The sequence below is a fragment of the Amblyomma americanum genome, chromosome 3, assembly GCF_052857255.1.
Source record: "Amblyomma americanum isolate KBUSLIRL-KWMA chromosome 3, ASM5285725v1, whole genome shotgun sequence".
NCBI classification, from domain to species: Eukaryota; Metazoa; Arthropoda; class Arachnida; order Ixodida; family Ixodidae; genus Amblyomma; species Amblyomma americanum.
The window spans coordinates 163,003,661-163,026,688 of NC_135499.1; the positions used below are offsets into that span (position 1 = coordinate 163,003,661).

At 49.1% G+C, this 23,028-nt stretch overlaps 1 protein-coding gene across 7 annotated transcripts in view; it reads left to right on the top strand.

The window, feature by feature from the left end:
* Nucleotides 1-23,028, top strand: part of yki (Transcriptional coactivator yki) — a 193,870-nt gene that overhangs the window by 153,918 nt on the left and 16,924 nt on the right. For 4 of the 7 annotated variants that reach the window (XM_077658587.1, XM_077658589.1, XM_077658592.1 and 1 more), the window contains 4 exons: nt 11,664-11,890; nt 16,148-16,215; nt 17,534-17,719; nt 22,418-22,447. In XM_077658587.1, the coding sequence (XP_077514713.1) occupies nt 11,664-11,890; nt 16,148-16,215; nt 17,534-17,719; nt 22,418-22,447 (511 nt within the window). The remainder of the gene's footprint in view (nt 1-11,663; nt 11,891-16,147; nt 16,216-17,533; nt 17,720-22,417; nt 22,448-23,028) is intronic. The other 3 variants (XM_077658588.1, XM_077658591.1, XM_077658593.1) reach the window with 1 other exon arrangement.

The following is a 23,028-nucleotide window of genomic DNA, read 5'->3' on the forward strand; positions in this document are numbered from 1 at the left end:
TGATCCCTGCGATGAGGAAGGCTTGGAGGCGCCTAAGCCAGTACTGAAACGTGAAAAAGGAATAGAGTGAAGTTGGATCATATCTTTCCGACCTAGGTTTTGCCCTTACTGGAAGAATATGGTTTATTGGATATGCATGTAGAGTGTTTGCTTTTAGGCGTTGCTCAAGGACAACTTTTTTTAGGCGCGATATTTGCTCTCTTGCGGAAGTACATGGTGTGTTAAAATGTTGTACGTGCGCTCGAAGCAACTCCTGTCAGCCGATTGGTTGGATGATTTTCAGCTTCACAAATGCGTTACGATTACGATCACGGATGTTTGCCTTAGTTTTGCGTAAAAAATGTGCATAGCTGGTATAGTGGCGTTATGCTAGCTACCATAGTTAATGATAGTAATAATATAACGACTTTATTCGCGTCGCTTATACCCGATGCTGGAGGCCTGCAGAAAAAAGCTGTCGCATCGAGAGCTTGACCAAGCCGCAGGCCCACCGCACTGGCAACATCGCGCTGCAGCAGCAACAAAACATTTCAGATAAATTTAACATACAAAAACACGTGCATACAGTATGCAGATGTACACACAAAAACAGCGCTCGTTGCAGTATTGGAGCATACAAGGAAATGAAGCAGAAGAGTTTTGGAAACTGCAGAACGATTGCAGTTGCTTTTAGCAGCTAGATTTCACTTAGTCCCTTCGCAGCGGTCCTTACTGGAGGTGCACTTTTCGCGTCTTCCCTTTGCACACGCTGCATGTGCCTGGATTTGGATTCTGGGTGGGTGCCTTTCAGACTGCAGGGGAGAGCGCGCGGGAGCTTCATATTTCAACTCTTTCCATTTCAACCGGCAGGTGTCTCCCACAGCCCAGTGTCAAAAAATGGCGGTGCCCTTCGACCTCTTCTCCGTTGGGCCTTTGTTTGGAATCGCGGCTGAGCGAAATCGCTCCGTAACTGCGTCGCGGGAGGGAGTTCCGGTAGCGACGGAGGAGCTCTGCACTATGCGGCCGCACCGCGCTCGAGGTGGGGGCGCCCGGGGCGGTGGCGGCTGTGCGCGGCTGACCCGGCTACCCTGACCCCGTTCCTTCCGGCGGCCCCTGCGCTTGCCCAACCGACGTCGCTGATGCAAGATGGACAGGTCCGCGTGCAGCGCTGGAACATTGTATCACTCCGCCCTGATAACGGTCGGCCTTTCTTTGGCTCCTTGCGTCAGACCAGCGGGATACCGACGGTGTCGCGCGTCCGATCGGGTGGCCCAGCCTGCTGTAATTGTACGCTGGGCAGTGTTGCAAGAGGCGATTTTGGCCGACTGAGGCGCGCGTGGTTTTGGCACACTGTACCACAGTGCTTCGTGAGCACTTCCGCGCATGCGCATAGCGCTGGGAGGCACTTGCGTGCGCGCACGCGCGCTGCCATCCTTCACCAGCCAGGGTTGAACTTAGGATTTGCAGTTTTTTTTTACTTACTTTCCTTGTAAGAATTACCGTTTCTTTTTCTGTGATATATTTGGCATCACTGTGCGCTCAGAAGTCACGTACATTTCATCTTCGCTTGGTTCTTAGCGAGAGCAGCTTATGTACATGTGAGAGCAGCTTATGTATATGCAATTAACGCGTGTGTTTAGCGCAGTGGCCGTCACATGAAATACTATTGCCGTAAAAAAGAAACAGGAACAGCGTAGCGTACAAGTTAGGTGATAGGGTCATAAGACTTATATAAACTTCAATAGAAGTTTAAGTAGTGAAAGCTAGGCTACTCCAGAATCCAAATAAACGAAACAAGCGAAAGAAACAGGGGAGCAATGCACTTGTCTCGCTTATAGGCAGGTGGAACCAGGTTTCTGTCTCTTCGCCATCACGCGGTAATATCTTTGTCTGGTTGCGATCAGTGCAAGCGTATTTGTCGCTTGCGACGCACTGCTCACTCCTTTAGTCATGGAATGAACTGTGAAAGCAGTTGACGCTTCGCGAGAACGAGGTTTCGGATTGGAAAGTTGAAACGTGGCAGTGGCCGAAATCCAGGGGGCGCCAAAGGACCTCTGATCGCGTGGTCCGCGGGATGACAGCAGCAGTGTAAGTGTCGCTGAACCGTCGCGGAAGTCAGAGCGTGACAATTTTTTCGGGATTCGTGTGCAGTTTTGGGTTGACGGGGGCTCGTTACGGTCACAAACGTTGTCAGTGACCCTACATTCCGCGCAAAAACTCCCTGACCGAATAATAAAGGCTCCGATAAGGCGACTGTATAGTCTGCGCGCAGATGGTGCTGTGCAGTGCTAGTGCAAGAAGCTTGACGAGGTAATGGAGCGTCTCCTGTCTGTATCCAGCGTTTCTCTAAAGTAGCGGAACCAAAACTTACGTTTGCGCTGCTTAATCCAAAGGTCCCGTTGTTTCACCGTGTTCCTGGCTTTCGCACTTCGTTAAATTGAGACCCATTGTAACTCGCACTCTATAGCCAGCAAGCCGTGGTGTGCATTTGAAAGATACTGACCTTTACCTATTAAAACCGTATTAAAAAGATCAATTCGGCGTGCGTTTATCGCTTTTTTTTTCTTTCTCGGTTTAAACCGAAAAAAAAAACTCCACAGAACATAGTTATAAGCCCCAAGTGGTCGAACTTGACTCGAAGCTCTCCACTATAAGGCGCCTCTTTCTCTCTTCTTCTTTCACTCTCTTCATCCCGTCCCAACAGAAGTGAGACTGCCTTTCCTCTCCTCACAATCTAGTGTAGGCCAGTTGTGAGACGGGAGTGCACCCACCGTTCGTCGCAGGAACTGCAGCTGGTCCCTCACTTTTCGGTTTGAGTGTATGTTACACGACACTGACATGTTATACAGACTGCATGCGTCAGTCGCACAGAGTTGGGCTTTTACAGCGGCTACACCGCACTGGCTTTTTTCCCACGCACGGTGGCTCGCAAAATAGGTTTAGCATAGCGCGCTAAACGCACGCGGGTGCTCAGTTGCGCCTGCGCGGTGGCAGGTGTGTGCGCCCCTGGCGGCCATCGGCGCATGCGCAGCTGGTGCTTCGAGGAGCCTGTTCGCTGCATCGGATCTCTCCAGTCAGGCGGGACTCGGAGTAAGCGCCGCATGGGCATCGTCGACGATCGTCATCGCCACTGCGTGCTCCTTCTCGTGTCAGGCAAACGCGGGCACGCCATCGTTCGCTGCCAGAGGGCAAAAAGAGACAAAAAGCGAAATCGTCGCCCCTTTCTTCGAAAAGTGCCGAGCAAACAAGCCGGCGCTGCTCCACGCGTATTCGAACTAATCTCGCTCCACGGCCTTTACTGGCCACCGAGGGAGGGCTCACGCGATGGCGCACAGCTCGCTCGGACAAGACGTGCATTGTGCGAGTGCCGGGCGTTGTGCTGAGCCGCTGGCTGTGCTTTTAACCGGCCGCGCGGACGAGCGACGAACATCAGTGCCGCCGAATCGCAGTTTCAGAAAATGACGCTAACAATGTTCCTCTTTTATTTCCCTCTTCTCCGCATGATGCATGACATAGAGAAAAGAATACTTGGCTTATGGAATTATGGGTGCACAGGTTTGCACGCCGTGATCGGCTACGCTACCGCCATATGCAAGCGTGGCATAAACAGTACGTTTCGCACGCTTTCGAGGTTACTGTCTTCTGTTTGGAGTCGGAACTTCCTCGAGGATGCATGTTTGCTCTGTCATTTGCCCCGTGCGCATTCGACCTATGCCGGTGGGTCTTTCACGCATGCATGGACCCTGGGTACAAAGCCTAACTTCAGGACACAGTAGGAAGCACGATTTTGTTCTTTTCTGCACCCTTCGCTTCGAGCTCGCCTGTTCTACCGTGCCGCTTCGCTTGTAACGTCCATTGATGCAAACGTATACGCTTCGTTATTATGTACACCTGCATTGAAAAGTTTATGTAGCGAAAAAAAAAACTTTTCATCGGCGACTTTGTAAGCAGCCTGGAAAAGATAGCTATATGTGGCGTAACGCTGAGTGTCAGAATGATGTAATGCACCATTAGGGAATCCACCAAGGTGGAGTAGATTTGTAATAAAGGAGTAAATTACTCAGCCTCCAGCCAAGCGCTGCTATATGGCTGCAAAAAAAAAAAAGCCACTATTACATTTTAAAAATGAATCCCGGGCTAATCAAGTAAAGTGATTTTGAAAGCCGGTCTGCCTGCCTACATCGTCGCCGCACGAGAACTCCGCGAGAAGGCGCGACCGGGCAGTGTACGCGCGGGCATCGAGGCACCTTAGCGGGCGTAGATTTGCGGGGCAGACGCCGTTCCATTGCGCTGCTTATGGAGGCATCGTCCGGGGGCCCAGCCCACCACGCTGGCGGCGTAAGACCAGCGCAAGCAGGCAGCCAGGCACACCTCATGCACCGCCAGTGGAGCGTGCCGATTCGGAACCGTGGGAACGGATTCCTCCACGGGCCGCGTTCCCCTCCCTGCTCTCTCCCCCCCCCCCCCTCTCTCTCTCTCTCTCTCCGGGGGCGCGTAACTTTTGAAGTTGCGCGGCGGCGGGACGTAAATAGTGGTCGAGGGAACAACATGCAAATGGACGCGCGCTTTTGGGCCGGCCCGCTTCGCTGCCCGCGCTCGTTGCGGGCGAGGGAGGCGGTTCTTGTAGCGCCCAGCGGCTTCGTGCTGCGCCTAGTTTTCCTTCTGCCGCTGGATGGCGCTGTCCGCCGTGTCGTCCTCTGAGGCAATCCGTTGGATCCAACGTGGGAAGGACACCTCGTCCGCAGTGGCGGCCGACCTGATGACTCATGTGTGCTCACTGACTAATCACTGCCTTTATGAGGAATTGCACGGCGTCGTTTTTATTGGCGCCCCGAGCTGGGTCACGGAGGAGGACATCTCGTTTGCTCACGCGTGGCGCGATTGCGGTGGGGTCGCTTCAAGGCGGCCATTCCTAGTGATACAAGCAGAAGGCCTTTTCGCTTCCGGAGCCTGTGCCTTCCCGTATTTTGGAGATCGTGCCGATGTTTATGTGCTCGCTTGAGGGGCATCGCGGCGCCTCGGGGTATCTTGCATGACGACACGAAAGGTAGACCCGACCTGCGGCTAAGCGTGGCTCCCCCTCCACACACCTAGCGACCCAGTCTCGCTGCGACGCGGACGCATTGGGCAAGCCCGCCCTGCCCCGAGAGTCAATTGAACCGCGTCGGCCCGAGGACGTGAAAAAGATCTGCCCGAAAAGGAGGAACTGCGCCGCGCTCTCTTCTTCGGGGGCCTCCCCTTGCGAGATGTAGGAGGGAGCGGGGGAGCTCCGAGGTCGCTGCCGTTAATTCGGCCGTCGCGACGGGCCCCGGGGGCTGCTCGGCAGTGATCTGGCGAGCGATCGTAAACAAAGATAACGGCTGGAGGAAGAGGAGGAAAACAAGCGGCCCTTGTGTGGCGCGGATAAAACGGGCGGCCGCCTCTGTCGCGCCGTTTGTTTCTGCGGCGAGCGGGGCCGACGCGGGTGTTCCCCCGGAAGCCGTAAAGGAAACCTCCTCCTCCTCCCTCGCCGTCTGCATGCGCCGGCACTTCGCGAAGACGTCACGTCGGCCCCCCCCCCCCCTTTTTTTTTCCCCCCCGACACCACGTGTTGCTCTGGCCTCGGTCCCGTACGTGTCCCCGAAAGGTAACAGGTGTATGCGTCTGACGCGGCCGACCCTTTAACAAGCGTGGAACGAATTGTAACAGAAGGTTGCCTGCTTTTCCCACACGCCTTGATCTGATTTATAGTTGAGCGCAGCGTGTGCCACCTGAGCTGCCAGTCTCGATCTTGTCACGTGAACGAAGTTTACCCTCCTCTTCCATCGCGAGTGTTCCACAGAGCGCATTGGATGTCTGGACAGCAAGAACACGGAGATGCAAAACCTTGCAGAAAGGAACCTGCAGAAGTGTGCTCCCACAGCTCAGGCACGCACATGACGCCGAGATGCTTGCTGTCGGCCTCCGCCCCCAGGCGACCACTCGCGTGTCCCGAGCTGCGGCCAGGAAGCGTCGGAGCGCGGCGGTCCCATCGCTGATACGACAAGCGGTCTGCCTGGCCCGGTTTGTTTGCGTCCATTAGCACCGCAGCGCTGCTGTCGGCCCGATAGGGAAGCCATGCGCGGGGCCCGGAAGGGCCGGCCTCGCCGCCACGGCTCGGGTGTGTGCGCAACTGTCATTTCGACCGAGCGTTAAAGGTGGTGGAGAGGAATCGGTCCGAACGCGGCCTCCGTGCCAGCTGCCGCCGCCGGGAGTGCCCCTCCCTCCGGTCTGCCCAACACCCTCTAAATACTTTGAGAGGGTGTTGGTCTGCCGCGCTGCTGCTCGGCGCAGCCTCAACTCAGGGCCCGGACGGCACTTCGAGCTGGACCGTGGGAGCTGCCAGTAGCGTGTGCGAAAAGAAAAAAAAACTGGAAAGGGATTGTGGGAATCTTTCTCTCTCGACGAAGCAGCCTAGCGTTACGGCTCTTGGTCAAGCGCTCGAATCACCCGTTTCACGGGCTGCGAGTCCCTCCGGCTTCCGCGACGGACCTGCCAATAATGCAGGAGGCCCCTTTCCCCGCGCGCCTGTTTCAAGGATTCGAGTATCTAGCCACCATGGCTGCAAGTGTAACAGCTCGAAAGTGAAGCGCTCACGATGAGACCGAATGCGGCACTGCTGCAGAATTCAGACCTCGTGCGTGTACAGGCATGGCTCTGCTGCGTGGCGATGTGTGCGGCACGTCTTCGACGAGGGAGCGGAAAAAACGATTTTGTTCGTGTCGGCTGGGGCATTTGGCTGGATCCTCTAGGGTGGCCTGCTGTCTCCAGGGCATGCAGGCTTCCCGTCGTCTTGCGCAAGGCTGGTTGGGTGGCCTGGTACGGAGCGCAATCTGTTTCCGTTCGTACCTGGCCTGTAACGTTCGCGCGTCACGCATCGCGGCCGATGATGAGCGGCCTCCTGCGCGCACAGCGGTGGACAGGCTGCGGGGTGCCGTTGGCGGGGTTATGCGACACGTCTCCGCCGTGTTTTCGTTCGGAGAGGTGAAGTGAGCGATGGGCGCTCACGGTTCATCCTTTTGCAGCTAGCCGCGGTGTTTTCTGGACAGCTTTGGCGAAGCACGCGTTTTAGCAAGAATGTTGACGGTCACGTTGTCGGCCGACGTAAAGCACGTGGCCTCCCTGCCTCCTACGTTTGACGGGTGATGCTGGAGTTACCTTCATAATTGCACCTGTACGAAACAAGAGACGAAGTGAATTTTCACCCGACGTCACAAGTGTTGTGCACCTGGCCACTGCACCGCGCGCACAAAGTGGTCTTGCCTGCGCTACAGCGTTGAGCTAATTGCGTCGGAGCGTTGCATGGTGGGCCGCCACCATACCCTGGATATTGCACATGGCCTCATGTCTATTTCACATTCGCGCGCGGGTGAGAGGGGGAGTATTGAATGACAGTGTCCGCGAGAAGCCTTGTTCCCCGTTTTCGATATGCGGCAAGCGGCGCTTTGCTGTCTCCACAAAGACTACTTTAATTACCTGAACACACACGCCGTCGCGAAAGCTGATCTCAAGTGCGGCGCTAGTAACGGCAGAGCGAGCCCAAGAAACCCAGGCGCCACCTGACGACGCCGCATCCTGCTGCAGCCAATGGCGAAAGGCGGGAAATTAAAAAAAAAATGGCATCGATTCGGGAAGTAATCGTTACATTAGACCGACCCTTAGATCCAGAGAACGCTTCTGGATTTAGCAGCGGTCATTGACGAGGATATACCTACGTGGCATGTGCTTGCTGCATAGCGCGGCTGAGAGCCTGTAAATATGCGGGTGATGTAGGCGCAGCTAAAGCTAGCAAAGCCCCGCAACAGCGCAGCCCGCGGCCGCCTCCGGCAGCTGTAGCGTTCCTAATTGTAGGCGTCATTTAGTCGCAGAAATGCACGGTAGGTGCCGCTTCGGCACGAGCGCGTTTTACTATCAACGCTCGTGCGACCTCTGCTTATCGAATGGTGCGAAGGTCTTGCCACCGCCAGCATTATCTTTATGCCGTCACTTGTGTTTACCTCCGACCCGAAACAGACGTGAGTCGCAATAACAGGTTTGCTACACTTTGGTTCAACCAGGGTCATTTGATACCGCTAAATAAAAGCCGCCAGAGAGCACAGTGTTGAAACGCAGCTTCGCAAGACACTGCATAGCGTCTCGGAGTTATTACGAAGAGGTTCAGCATAGCGATCTGTATACCGGACCAGCCGGATGGCAGGTGCGCGTTTCCACCTGCCCATTGCGCATGCTCAGTTTGACACTGCGCGTTTCCTGCTACAGTATACGGCATTCCGCTGGCACGACAGCTGTATACCACAGGACTTTCCAAAGCCTTTCGCGCGCTGTACGCTATCGTCCTTGGAAGATTATGAAACAAAAGCAGATAGGGTGACCATGAGACCGCTCTTGACGCGTATGCTTTTGTTACACCGTTCTTTACTTCTTTTTTTAACACTTCGAATGCTAGTGCGTGACTAATGCCAGCAGCCGGCTGATGGACTGGCAGCCGTCCCTCGAGCGAGTGGCGCGGAATTCGTTTGACGCTTCGCGCACCTGGAATCCAAGCTGCCAGCGGGAGACGAAGCACGCGAGGCGGAAGTGGCGTGCGCGCTGCAGAAACAATGGACAGAAAATGAAGCGGCGGCGTCTGGGTCGTGTAGAATTAACGCAGAAACGCGGAAGCGCGCCCATCGAGCTGCAGGCGCCGCGATTCGGGCCTGCCGCGACGAGCGGCGCTGGATTTCCTATGCGATAATCCGACTACTCGCACGCCGCCGTCGCCGAGGGGACGCCCGGGGACGCCGAGGGGACGCCCGGTGCGGCCAACCGAACCGCGAAGACGATTAGAATCTCGTTTCGGCGGCAGCTCGGAAAACGCGAGTAAAAAAAAAAGAAAAGAAAAGAATTAAGCCTAAGCCTGCGGTGCGCAGCTAAGAGGCGCTTCTTTGCTCACATTATTTGTGCTTATTAATTCTTTATTGTTGCACTTGTCAGGGGTGATACGTGTATCTTTCCACACAGCTGTGACCGCGCCTGGGAGGGAGTTCGTCGTTTTCGTATTGGTCGTGTTCGCTTGTTCACAGGCGGCGTCATGTTTGTTGTCACTGCGTTTTGGAGCAGCTTGAAGTGGCTGACAGGGCTGTCCAGAAACCTTGCCGACAATATTATTAATGCGAAAGCATTTCTAGGCTATGTCGACGGGGTCGTGTCACCAAAGCGTGTCACCAAAAAGTGACCGCCGCTATTGTGACGTTCTCAGAAGAGGTAGCATCAAACGAATGGTTGTGATCGATAGAGGACTATGTGACGATGACACGCAAAAAGTGAAAAAGTGTGATGTCAGTAGGATGATTAGTCAATTAATTAGGGCCAATAATGCAATAATAATAATAATTGGTTTTTGGGGGAAAGGAATTTTTTTTATTTATTAGTTACCTGCATTGCCCCGCATGGCATTACAGCAGGGGGGTACAGACTTCATTTATAGGTATAAAGCAATTATTGCAGTGCATGGAAAAATGCTTCGTTAGATGTAATACATACAATGCTCGATGTCAAACTGTTCCAGTCCCGAACAGTTCTCATACATCGTTGTACTGTCTCATATATCTCGGCGGGCACCTGAACCGCGCCATAAGGGAAGGGATAAAGGAGGGAGTGAAAGAAGAAAGGAAGAAGAGGTGCCGTAGTGGAGGGCTCCGGTATAATTTCGACCACCTGGGTGGGGATCTTTAACGTGCACTGACATCGCACAGCACACGGGCGCCTTAGCGTTTTTCCTCCATAAAAACGCAGCCGCCGCGGTCGGGCTCGAACCCGGGAACTCCGGATCAGTAGTCGAGCGCCCTAACCACTGAGCCACCGCGGCGGGGCAATAATGCAAAAAAGTGCCGAAATAGCGCAGACGTCGATATAGTTAGTGGACAGGAAAACAGCCGTGGATGGCAAAATAGTGGGAAATAGGCAAAGAATTGAAAATGAAGTTTGAAATGGATTGAAATGTGTTTGATGAGCGACAATTAATGGAACAAAAAGTTCGATTGACATTAATTAATTAATTAATTAGAAGGCAAACGTCAATGGACTCAGAAAATTGCAAAGAGAGGCGACGAGTGTCGATGAGGCGTAAATGCTATCGCGTTCCTCCAATGCGGCCAGCCTCAGTGATCTCTAACGTTTTTTGCGCACGTTTGTGCGTGAGAGAAAAAAAACTCATAGTTTCGTGTCTTAAAGTGAGTGGCGGGCCCATGAAACTTTTGCCTTTATTTATTAAAACCTTATCTACCTTGAAAGGCGATGACGTCGGTGTACACGGGCTTTGAATGCGAATTTCAAGAGTGGATGTCGAACGGCCGTGACGAACTCTGCATGTAAATTTACGCGCGGCTTCCAATTAATTGCCAGTGCTCGCGCAAGTTACGATTCCAACACGATTCACCAGACAGACCCATCTGGATCGGTTCTTGCACTCGCGTTCCAAAAGTTGCGGCTCCTGCTCGGTGGTGTGAACTCAGTATCGTCCAGCCGCGGTCGACGCACAACTAAGTGGTGCTAACGACGTATCCCTGGATGCAGTCGCGGATTTGACGGTGTAGCAGACGGTATAGCTTCACGGCAGTTTGCCTCTGCTGCCGTTTAGCGTGGCTTTTTGTCTGGAGCGAAAGACGGATGCGCGAGGGATCAGCAGACAACAAAATTAAGTCTCCGCCCAGAGCGTGCGTCTCGTAGCGCGGTTGTTCCAAGGACGCCAGGGGCAACCCGATTCTGAACTCTCTTCGCTGCTTCTCGCGCGGTTAGGGTCACGGGCTGCGAAAGAAGGCTGCCTAAAAAAGGCAGCGCCGCGGAGCGGCCGATGTTGTTATTGTTGGACTGCCAAGGGGCATTGACTTATTTTGGGACGCGAAGAAGCTACGCTCTCCGGCGTGCGAACCGCGCAGCCCCTCGGCACGACGCTGGCTGCATGTGGGCTTGCCGTCATCAGCGGCGGCGCGCCCTCCGCCGCCAAGGAGACAAAGGTTGTGTGCGGAAAGAAAAATGAGCAGGCGGCTGCGTTTTTATGGAGGCAAAACGCTAAGGCGCCCGTGTGCGGTGCGATGTCGGTGCATGTTAAAGATCCCCAGGTGGTCGAAATTATTCAGGAGCCCTCCACTACGGCACCTCTCTCTTCCTTTCTTCTTTCACCCCCTCCTTTATCTCTTCCCTTACGGCGCGGTTCAGGTGTCCAACGATATATGAGACAAATACTGCGCCATTTTTTTTCCCAAAAACCAATTATAATATTAAAGGAAATGATTCGTGCTTGCACAACGTGAAATCACGAGCAGCGCGATGAAATATTTGTGCCCTGCAGTTATTTTTTTTTTACTCTGGACTTCTGCGATGTGTGCGCGCACCTGTCATTGATGCTGGTCGCATGGTCGAAAATTTTGCAGATTTTTAGGTGTCTTAGTGCATAGAGCCTTGCATTGACTACCGTGGCGGAACCTAGTGTTTGCTCATGTTGCATACATATAATTACCGGTATGGCTCGGTATCGAATGTTCTGTGCGATTTTTTTTCTATCCTTCGTGAAGTATCCGAATTCACGCTGATGCTTTTGGCGACAGAACTCGGTGCAGGGTGGCTGTTCTTGTGTTGAAAGAAGAGATGGGTTCTCCGGCTCATGAGACTCCCTTGTTTCTGCGCAGTCACCTGACACAAACAACCACTTGGGATGATCCGCGCAAGAAGTCTCCGAGCAGTAAGCACCACGCCACGCCTCCGCCGCCGCCGCACACGGCCGCGCCCGCGGCCGGGCAGTTCAAGAACCTGGGCCCGCTGCCCGACGGTTGGGAGCAGGCCCAAACGGCCGAGGGCGAGATCTACTTCATCAATCACATCGAGCGCACCACCAGTTGGTTCGACCCTAGGATACGTGGGTTCAATTTTCCAGTGATCTATAAGCAGCCCGATATCATCATCATCATCATCATCATCATCATCATCATCATCATCGTCGTCGTCATCATCATCATCATCAGCCTTACTACACCCACTGCAGGGCCAAGACCCCTCCCATGTATTTCCAATTAACCCTATCCTTTGCCAGCTGCATCCACCCATTCCTGCAAACTTCTTAATCTCATCTGCCCGCCTAACCTTCTGCTACGCTTACTTTCTCTTGGAATCCACTCCGTTACCCTTAAGGACCAGTGGTTATCTTGCCCTCGCATTGCATGCCCTGCCCAAGCCCATTTCTTCTTCTTTATTTCGACTATGATGTCATTAACCCTTGTTTGTTCCCTCACCCACTCTGCCCGCTTCCGGTCTCTTAACGTTACACCTATCATTTTTATTTCTATGGCTCGCTGCGTTGTCCTTAACTTAAGCTGAACTCTTTTAATTAACCTCCACGTTTCTGCCCCGTAGGTGAGTACCAGTAAGATTAAGCTGTTGTACGCTTTCCTCTTGAGGGAAATTGGTAAACTGCCACTCATGATCTGGGAGAATTTGCCATATGCGCTCCACCCCATTCTTATCCTTCTAGTTATCTCCCTCTCATGATCCGGATCAGCTGTCATTACCTGCCCTAAGTAGACGTATTCCGTCGCAACTTCTAGGCTCTCGCTGCCAATTGTGAACTGTTCCCTTGCTAGGCTGTTGAGCATTACCTTGGTTTTCTGCATGTTAATTTTTAGACCCATCGTTCTGCTCTGCCTGTCTAAATCATTGATCATGATTTGCAGTTCACCTCCTGAGTGACTGAGCAAGGCAATGTCATCAGTGAATCGCAGTTCTCTATTTATTCTTATTCCCAACTGTTCCCAATTCAGGCCTCGGAATACCTCATGTAAACATGCACTGAACAGCATTGGCGAGATCGTGTCTCCTTGCCTGACACCCTTCCTAATACTGGGCAAATCCCCGAGACATTTTCTAATTTCATGACGGGCATTGAGTGAGTTAGCCTGTGATTTTTCGTTTGTGATGTTTAACAGCTGCCTCTAATATGCTGCCCCGAACTGCATGGAGCAGCATGGCTCTGCTTTTATTTGAAGCCAGAGTGCACATGAAAGTGTAACAAATGAACTGTAGCGCGACCAAGACGAACACAAGACAGAGGCACACAGGACTAGCGCTAAACTTCATCTAACTTTATTCACTGGCAGCGCAGCAAATATAAGGAAAAAAACCCGATCACGTGCAGATACCAGGTCACACACACCACTATCAACAGAACCGTTCAAGATATGCCATCTTCGATTTGTATAGATTCACAGACGTATCGCTAACACAATATATTCACGTCTGTGAATCTATACAAATCGGAGATGGCATATCTTGAATGGTTCTGTTGATAGGGGTGTGTGTGACCTGGTATCTGCACGTGATCGGGTTTTTTTCCTTATATTTGCTGCGCTGCCAGTGAATAAAGTTAGATGAAGTTTAGCGCTAGTCCTGTGTGCCTCTGTCTTGAGTTCGTCTTGGTCGCGCTACAGTTCATTTGTTACAGTATGCACCATCTAGCCCAACAAAAAGTTCTTCTAAAACATGAAAGTGTGCAGCTGCTTAGATCCTTCAAAGGCCCCAACGCAGTGTTTTGTTATGATGTTGTGTAATGCTTGTGCCGTTTTAGTTTTCCAAACCAAAAAAAAAAATAAAAATCTGGTGCAATCCATAGAATTCAAGGAAGACAAAATGAACATGCTGCATCGTCCAACAGCAGCCAATGGAATTATTAAAAGGCACAAAGAATTCTGTCTGCCTACCATGTGCAGAGAATTTACCCGTTGATTTTTGTTACGAGTTGATGTAGCTACTCAGGTATTCAGTAACCGATAGCATCTATTGTTTAGGTTAATTGGCCAAAATGGGAAACTTAATTAAGCATGTTTTGTCCAAAACTAGAGGATGCATGGTGTATATAGTTGAGTGATTTTGAAAATGTTTCGAATCAGAAACTGTGTGGATAAAGTGAAAGAAAAATGAGATATCCATGCTTGTGAATAGCTGACAGAGTGCAAAATGGCGCGTGATTAGCCTCTTCGAGGCTCTGGGCGACTTCAGATCATCACAAGCGGTCGCAAGAGGGTGCTTTCTCATTTTCAACATAGATGAGAGTAGCTGTTCTGTTATCTGTACTTTTATGAATAATATTTTTTGCTCTAGGTAGGCAGCAGGCATTCGTTGTGCAATGGGGTCACCCTGTTCGCATGTGATTTTTCCACATTTTCAAACAAACAAGGCATCATCATGCGGCGTTCCATTGCAGTGGGTTGCTATGCGACAGGTAATGATAGCGCAAGTGACGAGGATATCGAATTCTTGTTTCATTCTTCAAGCGAAGAACTCTGAGATTACCCTCTAGATGACAGCGAGACCAAAGATGAAGAAAGTAGGGATGAGACGGTCGTCAGTTTCCACGAATGGTGCAGTTAAGAAATAGTGCCTTTAAAAACAGTGTAATAACCTTGTTTTTTGTATTTAAGCATTTCACGTCATTAAAAAATAACCCATTATTGGTAATTTCTTTAAAATGAGCCTTAAAGGGTTAGGGACTCTGAGGTCCATCCCATCCAATTATTGTTCTTAGTAAACATCGATTCCCTGGCTCTTTCTGGGTATATGTTGACATTTATCCATTTATGGCTGAAAAAATTTAATTAAAATATTTTCCTGCCACTCTATTCAAACTCGTGGCGTCTAAACCGAAAGGACTGGTTGCCGCCATTTTGAAGTGATGGTGGTGTAGCTCAGCCTCCGAGGTGCATGCCCCCGAATCAATGCGAATGCACGCTGTTTTTTTGCGAAATCGGCTGGTGATGGGAACGCACATGTATTTCGTTCTTTGGCCTGTCCAGCTTTTAAAACCTCGTATTTTGGGTGAGAGTGGCCTCTTTGTGATTAGAACACAGTACTCTATCGATGCAGGCCAACTTTAATTTGTCCTCAATGTCCCTTTAAGATGCTACTGCCAAGTATTAACTGTGGCGGAGAGTAAGTGAAAGACTTGTGGCACTATGCACTTTCTCTGTTGTGACGGGTGAGGGATACAAGAAGCATGCAGCCATTTCTCTCTGATGCAACCATATGGTGAAGCGATTTGCTCTCAGTATACATTTAATGATTAGTGTGGTCAGAAAAAGTAAGCTTTTGTAGCAAAAGCTACATTACGGTAGCATTTCGAGCCTTCAGCATGGCGACGCCGCCACGCCGTGGCTGCGCCACCATGCTGTCACATGGTTGGTCACGTGGTGCGGAGCAGGTGCCGCCGGTGCGTGGTGCCGTGGCTGATCACGTGGTTCGTCGCCTGGTTGGTCACGTGACCAGCCACGTGGTGCGGAGCAGCTGCTGCTGGCGGCGCGGCGTGCCAGCGAGACTGAGCTGCCATAGCTGTGCGCATTCACCGTGTCAAGTGGGACAAAGATGAAGGGGGAATGCCCAGCAAAACGGAGCGGCGAAAGACTGACTTTGCAATTCAGCTGAGCAAGTTCTACTCGGCCAGCTGTAGCTATCGCGTCACTCCATGTTTAACCAGAGCTAAACCACCGCCAATTTTCTTATTGTGTGTGCAGCCAGTTGTAATTTTGTTAGTTTGTCAATGGTTTGTCGGTGCTTTGTCATTATCATGCAGGGGCTATGATTATGTAGAGTACATCCGAGTGCATTTTGGAGGAGGAGGGGAACGGTTTACAGCTGCTGTTGTTGGCAGTGCAGGCAAGGTTGTAGTGCTTACAAGGCAGATATACTGTTCACTGCGGTCATATGCCTACAAAGGCAATTAGGCCTGTTCACATGAAATACTTTGAAATTATTGAATGGACATAGAGCAGCACATCGATTACTGTATTGCCACATATACTTTCTACTGAATTTGCTAACTTGTCATGAAGTAGGCAAGAAAGGTACAATAGCGTGCACTATACTTTGTATAAGTTATGCATGTGATCCAGAAGAGAATTAACTGCGTTGGCAGTATCAGCCTTTATGAGGCACACGTAATGCAGAAATAGTTGGTTGCGTGAAGTGTGCGTTGACGATGATTGTTCTGATACTTATTTTAATAAGTTTGTTCTGAAATGAGCAAATTAAAGGAATGGCATTCAGAGGCATCTCTGGGAAAATAGACATGTGCTAGAAGAAGTTACCTGAAATATAAATACTTTCTTTGCATTTTCTTTTGCATCTGCAGCTGCTCACGCACAAAAGCCCCTTCTGCACAGCCCAGCTTCTCAGCTTCCTGGCCACCCACAAAATCCGGTAAGGCACAGTACATATCAGTGGTACATGGATGAAGAACAGCTGTGTATATTGCTCTGTGAATATTACTTTTATTTTGGGGGGTGACATGGGCTTATGAAACTATGATCATTGTGCTTCCTGTGATAGTCCTGTGATTATTCTCAGGCGGTCATTTTCAGAAATAACAGGAGTGTTGTAGCTGCATTGCTTATGTGGTGTACTGCATTACAAAAGCCAGTAATTGCTACCGCACTGTCCATGATCCATTCAAGCGATGTAACTTTCCTGGGGTAAATTTCTGCTGCAAAATTTTTTGGATGTCGTCCATGAGGGTTTGCCTACAAGGATCGGGGATCAATATGCAAACAGTGAGGTCTGATCTAACGCATAAGAACAGTACCATTTTGTGCATGTTTTCTTTACTAGCAAAATGCCTATTTATATTGCTTTGTTACCATGTGGAGAGATAGTTTTTGCTGTGTTCATCAAAAAGGTGTGAACAGTTTCACTTTTTAAATATATGACAGTTTTCACCAGTGAGACAGTGATGCACTTCTGCCATAATCCCCTGTGTCTGGTAGCACTGCCCTCACATCTAGATCTTTGCACATGCCAACAAATTGAAGTTCAGAGGATCCATATCAGAGCTTTGTAGTTGTGTGGAAAAACTTTTCACGTCATCTTAGAGATTTTCTTCACTGTCAAGGAAGCAATGGAATGGAGCATGCTATCACATGGGCAAAATGACTGCTTCCAAGTCATTTATTGTGCTGTACTGTCAGAAACAAATGAAACACGTTAAAGAAATTGGAAATGTGAAGAGTAAAACAAGAAGATTTTAGTTGAGGGAGGCTAGATGGTAGCAAACTTGCTGTCGTATTCACTTTGATAGCAGAAAGAGCACTGTGTGGAAGTAAGCCAAAAGTCACAGAACCCAAGGAGCATAGGGAACCTTTTTTTTTTTAAATAAAATTTATGGTGTTGATCAATGAATATTATTAGTGGTTATTTTGCCGCTTAAAGCTAATTGATTAAAAAAATTGAAGAAAAAACAACCACATGGTGCCGATGGGATCCGAACCCACGACTACCTTCCCTTGTCTGGTTAACTGTGTGGAAGTGTATATATATGCAACATACCCCACTGTTCTGATCCGATTCACTCATGGCCATGCAGAGTTATGAGGCATTGCTTGTGCCTGAAAAACTAGTTATAAAGTCATGGATGAGCTCATTTAAGCTCTCTGTTTTAACTAGGCAGCACACAAAACGACTCTGCGAAAAGTTCGTAGGTTGTGGCATCATTCTAATAGCATCTGTTGCGGTTGGTCGGCAGGGCTCGGGTAACGCAGTGAGCAGCACGGGCCCCACCTCTCCGGACCCAATGAACTCCATATCGGCTGTGGTGGCCGCCACCAGTTCGTTGACAATCCAGCAGCAGCGCCAGCAGAAGATGCGCCTGCAGCAGTTGCAGATGGAGCGGGAACGCCTCAAGATACGGCAGCAGGAAATCCTGCGCCAGGTACGTGCTGCAGCATGGCCATCTCCTGTTCATTGCACTGTTTTGGCTTTCAGAGGGATCAGCTGCACACTATGCTCATTTCAACCGAGAGTTTTCGATCTGGCACCAGTGTTACACTGTGACAGCAGTGCGCTCTACACATGGTTTTGTGTTAATGTTTTTACTTTGTTTATCGCACGAGCGCACACGCACACACACACACACACACACACACACACACACACACACACACACACACACACACACACACACACACACACACACACACACACACACACACACACACACACACACACACACACAACACACAAACACACAGTAGCCGGATATTTCGGACTTTAAAAGTCCAAAAGTTCGATTTTTCGCACAAATTTTGGTCTCCTGCGGCCAAAATCGGCCATCTCATCGGATTTTCGCCGGCGCAAAAGACGCCATCTTGGATCGAGGTGGATTTACTCTGCACTTGGATTGGCTTGACATACTTTTGGTACCTCATTGTTGCCAACAGAGGTCCCTGCGATCTCCGCCACTTCGAGGCGGCAGTCGGATTTTCATCACTGTCAATTTGCTTTTGTCGCCAGCACTGTCGCGGGCAGTTATCGCTTGTCTCATGCGTTGAAAATTGGTTAATTGGTTTTTGGGGAAAGGAAATGGCGACTATGTTCTACGCCAGTTTCGTCTACGTCACACACAGCGGCTAGATTAAGCACACACACACACACACACACACACACACACACACACACACACACACACACACACACACACACACACACACACACACACACACACACACACACACACACACACACACACACACACACACACACACACACACACACACAAACACACACACACACACACACACACACACACGAACTGCCTTCCACGAGGCGGTCATCGCAGCAGCAGCCTGAAAGACCACCAGTAGTACACGTGTGAGTGAAAAAATTATGTAGTATCTGCCTCGCATCTCGGCAAACACCTGAACTGAAAGAGAAGGGATAAAGGAGGGAGTGAAGGAAGAAAGGTGTGCGGTAGTGGAGGGCTCAATAATTTCGACCACCTGGGGATCTTTAACGTGCACTGACATCGCACAGCACACAGGCGCCTTTGCGTTTCGCCTCCATTGAAACACTGCTGCCACGGTCGGGTTTGAACCCGGGTGCTCCGGATCAGTAGCCGGGCGCTCTAACCACTCGGTCACCGTGGCGGGTAAAGTTCGCCATTCGTTACGCCACTTGGGTTTCTCCGACCGCGTCGACCGAGTGGCGCTCTGTCTTCACGAAGTTCATCTGCTCACCGTTTTGTGATTGCGTACGGCGGTTCTACCGCTTTGAATGAAAACTGCCTTGTCTTTGCGTGTGTTTGACGAGCGGTGTGGTGCACACTCGGGTTGTGGGCAACAAAGCCCCACTGGTGCCGCTGGGTCCGTCAAAGAAGCGTGGGAAGTATTCAACTAAACGCCGTGACCTTGCTGTCTAGCGTGTACAGTGAAAGCACAACTTTGGCGTAATTACAGGCGCAAATCGTCGCCAGCAAGAAAAATTTTCCGCAAGGTAAAATCAGTGACTTTTTAAAGCCGATTTCATTCGAACCATTTTTCGGGTCCTTTTGAGTCCGAAAAATCGGTCGGCGACTGTGTGTGTGTGTGTGTGTGTGTGTGTGTGTGTGTGTGTGTGTGTCTGTGTGTGTGTGTGAGAGAGAGAGAGAGGGGGGGGGGGGGTTAGTAGGTAGTTGTAGCTACTTGTTTTCTCTCACTGTTTTCAATTTCTGAAGGATGGCTTATGGACGTATTTTAGCAGCATCTCCAGCACCCACTCTTTCCTTTTATTTAAGATTAGTTTCCCCACCTCTTCCCTCATTGTCGGCATTCTGTTAGCTTCCACTGAGCATGAACTTTAAATTACCTTTGCGTTTTAAAGCAATTTATCTGTATTCTTGACTTGAGCTCTGATGGGCCGTGCTTAGGTCTTATTTACGCAGAAAAGGAGGAGAGAAATCAAAGTAGGATGCGTTGCTTTGGCTGAAGCTGGCAAAAATGCTTAACACTCAGTTGTTGTTACTGGCTGTCAGCTGGGTGTTTGTGAGGTTCGCAGCTAAATCTTCCAGCTTAGTTCTACCCTTGCAGTTATTATTCTGTATGCTCCTTCTAAGTTGCTCCTTATGTCAGGACATCAACAGTCACTTGTAAAGGGCGATATCTTTAATTTTTAACTTCTGCACCTATGTACCTAAAAACTGACTGCAAGGTATTTAAATATCATAATGCCCACACGCCCTCTTGATTATTCATTCCTTTTTCTAGGGCATGATTAGATACATTCTAGAGTGCAAATGGCTGTATTGTTACAGAGAATAATTTTTTTTTTCCTTCGGTGAAAGAGGTGCACACACAGAGCATTTTTAATAAACAAGGGCTGACAAACTGTAGGTAGTAATCATTTCGTAGCTCCTTGTACCTCTCCTTAGCTAGGTTTAACCACTAAGTCTATTATTGGTGTCTGCTTAAATTTGCATGATGTTCGATTGCAATGCATTTATTACTGCAGCTATTAATACTTTGCTTAGCATGTTCAGTTTGTGTTTGTGTGCTGTGACTTTTATAGCAATAGTATGCTTGCATTTTAGTATGTGTGGTTGATTGCATGCAGTGAAGCATGAGTAATTAAAACCTCAGCGATTGCTAATGGTTTTTGGCAAGTGCCTTACAGAGACATTTTTGGAAAAGTGCACCACAGTGTAATTGGCAGGCACATTTTATGTGACCACAAATCTAATACTATTCAAACTGAATTTGTCTGCAAAGTTCAAGCGAAATTTTAGTGATAACATTTTGAGGAATGAAAAGGCAGCATGGATACTGACCTGTAAGCTTTAAACAAATGCAGTACTGTACCCCATCTCAGTAGTTCCTTGCAGCATTACCAAAGCTGCAATGAGTGCAGAGGCGATGTTCTGATGCTGCGGACAGTAGTGCTAGTATAAAATGAACATATTGGATAGTGTATGCTAAAAAAATAGCGGGCTTCATAGTGTACGTGTACATGTGCCAAACACAATTTCAGATCGAGCCTTACCATACACTTGTGTTATGTGCGCTATTTCCCCGAGTTTATCGTGCATGGCTCTTGCATACGCTAAAATAATGTTTCCAAAATGGCGGTGCCCTTTGAAGCATGACCTCTCGCTTCGAACTGGATTCGTCGTCAATACTGCAGTTTTCAGTATGGTCACTGGCCATAAATGTGGCACCGGGCTTTTACTTCGTCTCTTCTCGGCTATAACAAAACATATGAGGGATAAGTTTACTTTTTTTTTTATCTAGAGAGACGATTATGCTGTTTCGAGGCTTGAAAAGGAGCACCGGTTTGTTGTCAAAAATCGTTCCCATTCTAACAACCAGATGGCACCACTTGGCTGAGGGTATTGTTGCATTTCTGTTTACATACATTAAACTAAATGTGGGAATGTGACAAATGGTGTAATGTCCCGCAAAATGCTTGCATTTAGCGTACTTAAGTGTGCATACACTTATGGTAGAGACAGCCTTGATTAATACTCTTTTCTAACAACATCTTTGTACTCTGCGAGCAGACGGCACGCAAATGACAAGATGCGGAAGAACATGTTTAATATGCTCTCTTGGTTGGCTGAGAAGGTCCCTACCTTTCATGACATATTTTGTCTATCTTTTGGGCTGTACATGCGAATTATTCATGTTCCACTTAGATAAACAGTAAAGGTTATTTATAAATGGCACTGTAATTAAAAACAAACCTCCTTTTTCGCTTAGAATTTTCACCAAGAACTGCCACTGCTACAAGCACAGTATTTTATTCCTTCTGCATACGTTGGCAGGACATGAATTGATTTCTTTTTATAATTTGGGCTAGTGAGCAGAAAGAACAAGAATTCATCAAGAAATTGAAGCCATTTTCATGCAAACATACTATAATATCATATCATATCATATCTTATCATACTATAATAAAATGACTGTTCTCGATGTTTAGAACTGCTTTATTTCTGATCTAGAGGCAGAATGCGAACTACATGGTACATTTTAGCTGTGATGATCATGCTTTCATTGTATAGTAAGAGGTTGTTTCTTTACCTGCACACCCTCGCATTATATTAGTACCTCACATTGAGATTGGCTTCATCACAGTTAAATGTCACTGTTTTTAGCCACCGCGGTGGCTGAGTGGTTATGGTGCTCGACTGTTTACCTGAAAGAAGTGGCTTCGATTCTTGCCACAGCAGTCACATTTCAGTGGCGATGAAATGCTAGAGGCCTATGTATTGTGCAATGCCAATGCACGTTAAAGAACTCCATGTTGTTGAAATTATCTAGAGCCCTCCTCTACAGCGTTCCTTATAGCCTGAGTTGCTTCTCATAAACAAACTATAAATGTCATTTTGACATTACGGCCACTCTTGCTAGTATTTAAAAGCTTGCAAATAGAAGAGAGACAATGCAAACATGTTGTGTGATGTCCCTTTTTTATGTGTGCTTGTGGGCCTTGGTATGATGGTTTTTAGCGCCATGCTTCCCCTGTTGTGTAGTATTGCTGCTTATTGTTCTTGCCAACCCCTTCTAATCAGTATGCTTTGTTTCCCTGTTATGTAGTGTGCTAACATTGACAAGCAGAGCAGACTAACTCAAAATTGGCCTGTTTTTGTTGCTTTTTGCAGACGGCATTCCTTGGAAACCCCACACGTAATGTGAGTGAATGTGCAGTTTTGCCCCCGTTTGCTTCTTCTATCATGCAAATGAGGCATTTGTCATACTTGCTCTGTGGCCATTTTACTACACTCACAATGACGGTACACTTCTGTACAATACCTACAATACCTCATTTTGACTTAAGCTTTATACTGCTTTTTGTCATCATGAGGTGTATCAAGCGCTTCTACTTTTGATTCAAGACCTGACTCTTTCTTGTATTTGAACCCTGAGGGATTTCAGCACAGAATGGGCTCAACCAGAATTTGCAGCAAAAGCTGTTAAAGGTCAGTCTCCTGGGTTGAGCGTTGGTGTTGTAGTTGTAATAGCAGCAGTCAGCATAATTAACTGGAGGGTGGTAACCGTGGCGTTTACCATGTAAGGAGGAGGAGGAAGGTTGCAATGACATCACTCATAATATCACTGGAGCGTGCTATGACAATGCACTATGCTGAGTGGTCCAAATTCAGGGATGTCATGAGTGACAGCGTTGTTCCTACCCCTCATAACTCCTCTCAATGCTGTTACGGCCTCCCGAAACACATGCATAGACTACGTCTTTCAGAACCAGACATTGGTC